Source organism: Bufo bufo, chromosome 9 (genome assembly GCF_905171765.1).
Source record: "Bufo bufo chromosome 9, aBufBuf1.1, whole genome shotgun sequence".
Lineage (NCBI taxonomy): Eukaryota > Metazoa > Chordata > Amphibia > Anura > Bufonidae > Bufo > Bufo bufo.
This window is the reverse complement of record NC_053397.1, coordinates 183,996,467-184,005,460: the sequence shown is the minus strand read 5'-3', so window position 1 is coordinate 184,005,460 and position 8,994 is coordinate 183,996,467. Positions and strand designations below refer to the sequence as shown.

Below are 8,994 nucleotides of genomic sequence, written 5' to 3'. Positions count from 1 at the left end.
ATTAATGATAATGGGTGCTCTGAGGTGGGTTTCGTTTATAGTATTGTTTCTGAAATTTCATTGAGTCCAAATGGTGCAAGGGTGTCCAGCTGGTATATCCAGTATACCTCTCTTTTCTGTAGGGTGTTGAATCTATTGAAAGGATTTTCTGGTATGTATTCAATTGGGGTTATGGTTAGGGGATGTTTTTCTTTTTCTATTGTGGATGCACAGTGTCTGGAAAGGCTGTGTTTGAGGTATTGTCTCCGTATGTTATATCTATGTTGATTTACGCGGTTATGTAGGGGCTGGGTCGTACGTCCTACGTACTGAAGGCCACATTTACACTCAATGAGATATATCACATAACATGTTTTGCAGGTCATGTGGTGTTTGATCGTGAACGTGGATATAACAATCAACATAGATATAACATACGGAGACAATACCTCAAACACAGCCTTTCCAGACACTGTGCATCCACAATAGAAAAAGAAAAACATCCCCTAACCATAACCCCAATTGAATACATACCAGAAAATCCTTTCAATAGATTCAACACCCTACAGAAAAGAGAGGTATACTGGATATACCAGCTGGACACCCTTGCACCATTTGGACTCAATGAAATTTCAGAAACAATACTATAAACGAAACCCACCTCAGAGCACCCATTATCATTAATTACATAATTATTCTCAACAAATCTACACCTAATCTACCTTCAACAATATTCTGTCCATCATGACAAATGTGTGTGTGTGTATGTATGTATGTATGTGTGTGTGTATACATATACAGTGGGGGAAATAATTATTTGACCCCTCACTGATTTTGTAAGTTTGTCCAATGACAAAGAAATGAAAAGTCTCAGAACAGTATCATTTCAATGGTAGGTTTATTGTAACAGTGGCAGATAGCACATCAAAAGGAAAATCGAAAAAATAACTTTAAATAAAAGATAGCAACTGATTTGCATTTCATTGAGTGAAATAAGTATTTGAACCCTCTAACAAAAAAAGACTTAATACTTGGTGGAAAAACCCTTGTTTGCAAGCACAGAGGTCAAACGTTTCTTGTAATTGATGACCAAGTTTGCGCACATTTTAGGAGGAATGTTGGTCCACTCCTCTTTGCAGATCATCTCTAAATCCCTAAGGTTTCGAGGCTGTCTCTGTGCAACTCTGAGCTTGAGCTCCCTCCATAGGTTTTCGATTGGATTAAGGTCCGGAGACTGACTAGGCCACTCCATGACCTTAATGTGCTTCTTCTTGAGCCACTCCTTTGTTGCCTTTGCTGTATGTTTTGGGTCATTGTCGTGCTGGAACACCCATCCACGACCCATTTTCAGTTTCCTGCCAGAGGGAAGGAAGTTGTCGCTCAAGATTTCACGATACATGGCTCCGTCCATTTTCCCGTTTATGCGAATAAGTTGTCCTGTGCCCTTAGCAGAAAAACACCCCCAAAGCAAAATGTTTCCACCCCCATGGTTGACGGCGGGGACGGTGTTTTGGGGGTCATAGGCAGCATTTTTCTTCCTCCAAACACAGCGAGTTGAGTTAATGCCAAAGAGCTCTATTTTGGTCTCATCAGACCACAGCACCTTCTCCCAGTCACTCTCTGAATCATTCAGGTGTTCATTGGCAAACTTCAGACGGGCCTGCACATGTGCCTTCCTGAGCAGGGGGACCTTGCGAGCCCTGCAGGATTTTAATCCATTGCGGTGTAATGTGTTTCCAATGGTTTTCTTGGTGACTGTGGTCCCTGCTAATTTGAGGTCATTAACTAACTCCTCCCGTGTAGTTCTAGGATGCTTTTTCACCTTTCTCAGAACCATTGACACCCCACGAGGTGAGATCTTGCGTGGAGCCCCAGAGCGAGGTCGATTGATGTTCATTTTGTGCTCCTTCCATTTTCGAACAATCGCACCAACAGTTGTCACCTTCTCTCCCAGCTTCTTGCTAATGGTTTTGTAGCCCATTCCAGCCTTGTGCAGGTCTACAATTTTGTCTCTGACATCCTTGGACAGCTCTTTGGTCTTTCCCATGTTGGAGAGTTTGGAGTCTGCTTGATTGATTGATTCTGTGGACAGGTGTCTTTTATACAGGTGACTAGTTAAGACAGGTGTCCTTAATGAGGGTGACTAATTGAGTAGAAGTGTCTAACCACTCTGTGGGAGCCAGAACTCTTAATGGTTGGTAGGGGTTCAAATACTTATTTCACTCAATGAAATGCAAATCAGTTGCTATCTTTTATTTAAAGTTATTTTTTCGATTTTCCTTTTGATGTGCTATCTGCCACTGTTACAATAAACCTACCATTGAAATGATACTGTTCTGAGACTTTTCATTTCTTTGGCATTGGACAAACTTACAAAATCAGTGAGGGGTCAAATAATTATTTCCCCCACTGTATGTATATGGGTATGTGTGTGTGTATGTGTGTGTATGTATGTATATATATATATATATGTATATAGTGTGTGTGTATGTATGTATATATATGTATATATGTATATGTATATGTAGGTATGAGGATTCACCTGTGACCCCCCCCCCCCCTCAGGTCTATGTTTTCTATATATATATAGATCCTGAAAAAATCTCTGAGTATATTATAACCCTCCAGATGAGGATTTTTGAACCCTCAGTAATCTCCACACTCCTCTCCAAATAGAAGAACATGAACAAAGCGATATGAATAATAATAACAAAAACTTTTCTCTACCACCATTTACCATCAGTATCCATGGTTAATTTAAAACGAGTCCCTCTTAGACATGTATCTTATCTACGTGTATGTGTGTGTGTATGTATGTATATATATGTATATATATGTGTATATATATCTCTATGCCCATGTACTATCTCTTAGACTATTTTTATTGATTTTTACTCCAATTTTATTATATATATTTTTTTCCTCCCGATCAACCACCATTATTTTCTATTAATAATGGTGCATATATAGATTTTTATCATCAGCATTGTATCCCTTTCTAAAAACATACAAACATGCTGCAACAAATGTGTCACAATCCTCATAATATCAAAACACATAATCATGCTGCTACAAAATAGCCGTCGCCACATCGGTATACACTGACAGTGGAAATACCTTTCCGCACGGCAGAAACAAAACAAAAACACAATAACACCGACTTTTGACCACAGGCCAACTACCTGCCGGTCCCAAGCCGAAATGGTGGTGATAGTGTCGTCCACCTGTGGATCTCCCCGTTATTATGTCCTTTAGTGCCGATACGATATCATCACGTCCATACCCAGCGCTACGCATCCCCTGACTGCTAGTAATCACCTGATTCCTAAAATATAAAAAATAAATATATAAAAAAGAGGGGAACATTCAGAGGAGCCCACAGCTAGACATAGAGTGTGGGACCCCCAGCACCAGCACCTAGAGAAAATGTACGGGCGGACACTGCATTATAAAGCATAACAAAAATCCCTACCAAAATCCAACTGCCGCAACTGCTGCTTCAATCAAGCAACAGTTTTCACAAACCATCACAAAGATCTGCGGCACTGTGACCTATGATGCCCCCCTCCCCTGCCAGCACCTGACCTGCAAAGAAATAATAATAAGATCGATACCTAGAACGCAGCCAGCAGACCACAGGGCACTATCTGCAACATTCCTTAGCGACACTGAAGTCTGACCTAACCCTACTGCCGTACCGTGCTGGCAGCAGTAAAATACACGGAAAAAATTAACAATACAAAAATAGGACAGCCACAAAATCTTATCTGGTATTCAGTAAAATCCTGCTAATAGATAAACGAGTTGTATAATAACTAGTCATCTCACAACAAGAAGCGCTGCATTCTCAGTGACAGCCAAATAGATAGGGGGTGTGTCGACCTGACATCACGAGTAGCGTCATAGTTACCAGACCCCCGCCCCTCCAAAAACCACTGGCCTGCGCGCCAAAATACTGTTTAAAAACGAGGTTCTGTCATCTCCCAACATATACCTTTTTATTGTCCTGATGAAGAGGGCTGTACGCCCTTGAAACGCGTTGACATTAATAATAAAAAAACAACTTTCCTTTTAAAGAAGCATCCACGTCTCCTGTGTTCAGCGCCGAAAAAAAGGTTCAGAAAATTTCTCTTTTTATCTCACGTAACAGGTGAGGAATGCCAGAGTGGGGATAATGTCTCTGTTTAGTGTCAACGGTGTCTCCTACCTTGGTACGGCTGGACTCCTGGATCCTGGCTCACTTGCAATAAAATGAGTAGGAGTAATTGAGGGATTTTGGTAACAGTAAATGAGATCCAGACTTGTAATATAATTCAACTTGTCTTTACTGGTTGCAGCTTTAATCCATACGAGATACAGCATTAGTCTTAGGTCCCAGCAGGTATTTGGCAATGTATGGCAGGGATCAATATCTCTTCTGCAGCTATACTATGTGCCTGGAGAATCTGGCAGGAATCTGTCTTCTGCTCTATCTTCTGCTTGGTATGGGCCTGACTAGCTGAGGAGGAATTTGGCTTCTCCTGGTCTCTGGATAAGTTACTCACAGTTCTGCTCGCAGGGAATGTTTCGTCCTGGAGATCTGTAGTTCTGGAGGTGCTGCCTGCTTGTCAACCAGCTGAGGCTGAAGGCTCAGTCTGGGAAGGGTGATCTTTGGTCTCAGCCGAGACAGATCCTGGTTTGGAATCCCTATTTCTGGGAGCTCCTACTAACACAGCCTTCCCCTAGCCGGGGTGGCTGGTACACTAACTAGAACTTCCTTTCCTCCCCATGAGACAGGACATGGGCCAGCCCACTTCTGCTCAAAGAGGGGGAAGTTAAAATGGAATGTACTATTCCAGTCTAGATATACTAAACTGTACTAAGGTCTGCTGAACACATTGCTGCCACCTGCTGGTGTACATGGAAATTACAGCAAACATATATATCAGGCTTTGAAAATGCACATAATGAAGAATGCAATGTTAGATTATACAAGATGACAATATACATACACTTAATATGTTGTAGCGGGGTAACAGAGTGTAGTAACATAACTCTGGGATGTTACAGAAGTCAATAGGAGAACCCGAGCATTAAACCAGGCACCCCCTGCTCTGAAGATGGGAGGGTGCCTGGTTCATAGGAAAAGGTCAGAAATTGATGGAAACACCACCAAAATAGTTCTGGAACAGCATGAGGAGGATTTCTCGATGCATCTTGGACTCCCAGGTTGCTGCTGGGAACGATGTTGTCCGAGTAGTACGCCACTTTTACAGTCTGACAATATAAATTTTAGAGGAAAAATTGTTAAGAAACATTCTTTCCTGTATATTTAATTGTATATATAGTGCAAGTGCTGCCAAAAATTACAAGGAAGAGGTACTCCGATACAACCCTTATATCACGTAATGAAGGGCCTCATTCACATTGTGGTATAATAGTTCAGGTAGTGAGACTCCTACACTCATAAAGACTACGTACTAAGTGAAAGGGTTGCCAAAAATTACTAAGAACCGGCACTCCAAAACACCCTTTGTTACAAAAAAAGGAAGGCATCATACACACCCTTAAAAAATTATGATTCATGGCCTGCTGGTGAGCCTCAAAAACATTTGGAGCAAGGGCCTGCTGATCTGACCATCTAAAACCTTAGGGGCGAAGGCCTGCTGCCGCATTGGTGACTCTAGATAACCTCTGGGCGATTGCACGTCCCCGTGATGGCGACGATCCATTTGGATGTCTGCCCTATCAACTTTTGATGTTCTTTTCTGCGCCTACCATGTTGATCATGGGTAACGGGGAATCAGGATTCGATGCCGGAGAGGGAGCCTGAGAAAGGGATACCACAACCAAGGGAGATCAATGGCCGAAATCTGATTGGCTGTTGTTGCCTTTCCCCTTTTTTTTTCTAATTGTGAACCACCCAGAGAGGGTGGGTCAAGTTATTAAAGCAAAAGTATGCAAGGAAGGCAGCAGGCGTGTGGCAATGACCCACTCCCGACTCAGGGAGGTAGTGACGAAAAATAACAATACAGGACTCCTAAGCGGCCCTGTTATTGGAATGAGTGCACTTTCCATTAACGAGGATCTATTGGAGGGCAAGTCTGGTGCCAGCAGCCAACTTGCTCCCGGCCTCCACAACGTTCACCCAGTGTGCCATCATTGTGAGGATTGTGTTGACCAGAATCTTGGTTACTGAGACTGGACTTGTAGGTGAGGGCCTGCTGTCGCTTTGTTGACTTTAGATAACTTCTAGGCGATCGCATGTCCCTGTGACGGCGATGATCCATTTGGATGTCTGCCCTATCAACTTTGGAGCAATTTTTCAACAAGGACCTTCTGGTGTAGCACCGTTTTGCTTGTCCTCCCCACCAGAAGAATGAGAGATGAGAAGTTCTCTTTGTAGCAGGGGTCGAGAAGGGTGAACCACCAGCAGCACTAAATACCCGCTCAGACAAAACGCTGGCGGCAGGGAAGGCCAGCACCTCCAAGGCGTAGAGCGCCAATTCATGCCACGTGTCCAGCATGGACACCCAGTAGTTGTAAGGATCACTGAGGACGCTGACACGGTCTGCTACGTACTCCTTCACTATCTTCCAAAACTTTTCCCTCCTTGTGACACTAGGCCGGGTAAGGGTGCTGGCGGGGTGTCATTTTTTGAGCAATTTTTCAATAAGGACCTTCTGGTACATGCAAAGGTCTGTCATATGTCACAAGTGCTTGAATGCCTATTTGTTTTCCTAAAGGACTTTGCCTGTCCTTTTTGAATTGTTTCTGTAGAAAGTTTAATGGTTAGCAGCAATTTAAATCATTGTACTGTACCATGTTAAAGTACAGCTATATGACAAATTACAAGGATTTACTTGTTTATTAGAGTTGAATCTTTGAACAAATATTTAGTTCGACCATTATTTCATGTCTATAAAATGTATTTTTCTTCCAGCTCAAAGGTCTTGGTACTGCTGGTGGTCTGGTTAATCTTGGCGGTGGTCTGCTTAATATTGTTGGTGGCCTGGGTGGTATCCTTCATTAAGTCAAGAACTAATCCTAGCTGTCAAAGAAACACGGTAAATTATGATAAAAGACGTTATTTAACATTCAATTAATCTTCAATAAGCCACCAGAAATGTTTTATTTCAACAACTGTAGCTTTCTACATTAAAACGCATGCTTAAGATTTATTCACACAACCGTAAATGTTTTGTGAAGCTTTTGAGATATTTAAAGGAATTTAATAATTCATGCTCAACAGAATTCTACAGAAAAAAAAGAACAAAATTTGGTGCACACCAGTTTTGTGCAAAAAAGATGTAATTTTTGGTGATTTGATGCCATTGTCTCCGATTTTGTAATGTCCGTGAAACAGTGGGGCTGCCCCCCTATTATAATGAGCTGTATATATCTGGATATAGCTGGATGTATCTGGCTTGTTTTTCCCAAACATCGTGCGGCATTCGATAAATTTAGTGCATTGTCTTAAATTGGATGCATCCTCCGGCAGAACAGGAGCTTTCAAAGACCAATATAAAACATCAGTCTCTGGTAAATTTCCCCAGTTATTTGAAGCATTAAGACATACCAGGCAATGATGTTACACTATGAGTGAATCAATTCTAATGAATTGATCTGGTTCATTAGCAAGAGTGCTTATAAGGGAATGTCCCCACAATTGAAGAGTCACCCACCTGCCATTTGAAACAGGGTCGGACATCTTGCACAGCCCTGTCAATCTCATGCAATTATTTAGCTGTCGCCGTCAGTACCAGAGCCTTTGGCATGGGATTGACTGTGCAGGGAAAGAATTTTAGCCCTGTCTATCAAACCACAAGTGAGTGCTTCTTCACCTTTGGAGAATGCCACTCACAGGTTAAGAACTCTTGCTAGTGAGACAAATTGATTTGAGAATCAATTTTCTTATCTCTGTGTTACACAACAATATTGTACATTGATTAGGAAAAAGAATCTTCTTATTATTTTCTTGATAGAAAGTTGTATGTATAGTGTTACATCTAAGTGTCTAATTCATATTTTATTTATCAATTTTTTCTAGCATTGGATGCATGTAGTAAAATAGAAGAAAGCATACAATAAAAAAGAAAAAAAAACATATGATTGATTATTTTATTTTCTTGATTTCTTATTTTCTTGAAGTCTTATGTGTAAACCTATCAATAAACCATTTTAAATCAAACTCCATGTGTGTTTTTAAAAAATGTATCAACAGTGTTGGAGTTACATTCATTAGTGCCACTAAAGGAATGATTGAGTGTCCACAAAAGATGTGCAGGGTCTCCTGAAACTGCATTGTAATCATTCTAGTTTATTTGCACACTGAATATATCATGACTAAGTTCTTATTAATTGCGCTGATATAACTTGGGAGAGTCTGAGTATAGGGTTCTAACAGGACCATCTATTAGTATCAGAAGTGTTGATCTAGTCTTAAAAATACTGTTGTTGGATGAATATACAGTAGCAGAGTAGAGATGAGTGAACCAGTTTGTAACGAAACAGGTTCATTCAGAATTTTCCAAAACTAAGTTCGACAGATGAACCCGAACATTTTCCAGTTCGTTTTGGACAAATTCAGTATAACAGCATGCAGAACCATTTCAATGCATATGTAGGTGGGAAAAAGCAATAGGGAGGAAGAAGAAGAATGTTCACATGACGCTAAGGAGAAATGAGGGGCTTGCACTGATTGGCTTACAGTCCAACGGACAGCCTGGATGAGCCAATTAGTGATGCAGCAGGCAAGGCAGTGCGCTTGCAGAAAGAGAAACTCGTCATTCTGTTTTAGGCTGTAAATGAGGGTGGATGGGTCAATGCATTGTCTGACAGAAAACAATCTTAGGGACAGTGAACATTCACAATCAAGCTTCTATTCTAGTATGAGGGACAGTGAAGGGAAAGGCTACAAAGAAGAAGAATTAAATTGAACAGGGAAAGGCAGGGAAAGCTGTCAGCCAGGAAGTGAGAAGTGAGGAGCTGAGGCTGGGTGTCTGGCAAAGCATTCTAGCTGCAATTGCTGCCTTA

General features: G+C 41.3%; 1 protein-coding gene across 1 annotated transcript in view; it reads left to right on the top strand.

The window, feature by feature from the left end:
• The window catches only part of LOC120979148 (ranaspumin-like), a 25,352-nt gene extending 17,298 nt beyond the window's left edge, over positions 1–8,054 (top strand). The window contains exons 8-9 of the mRNA XM_040407704.1: positions 6,902–7,025; positions 8,009–8,054. Coding sequence (XP_040263638.1) covers positions 6,902–6,991 — 90 coding nt within the window. The 3' untranslated portion in view covers positions 6,992–7,025; positions 8,009–8,054. The remainder of the gene's footprint in view (positions 1–6,901; positions 7,026–8,008) is intronic.
• The last annotated feature ends 940 nt before the right edge of the window (positions 8,055–8,994 follow it).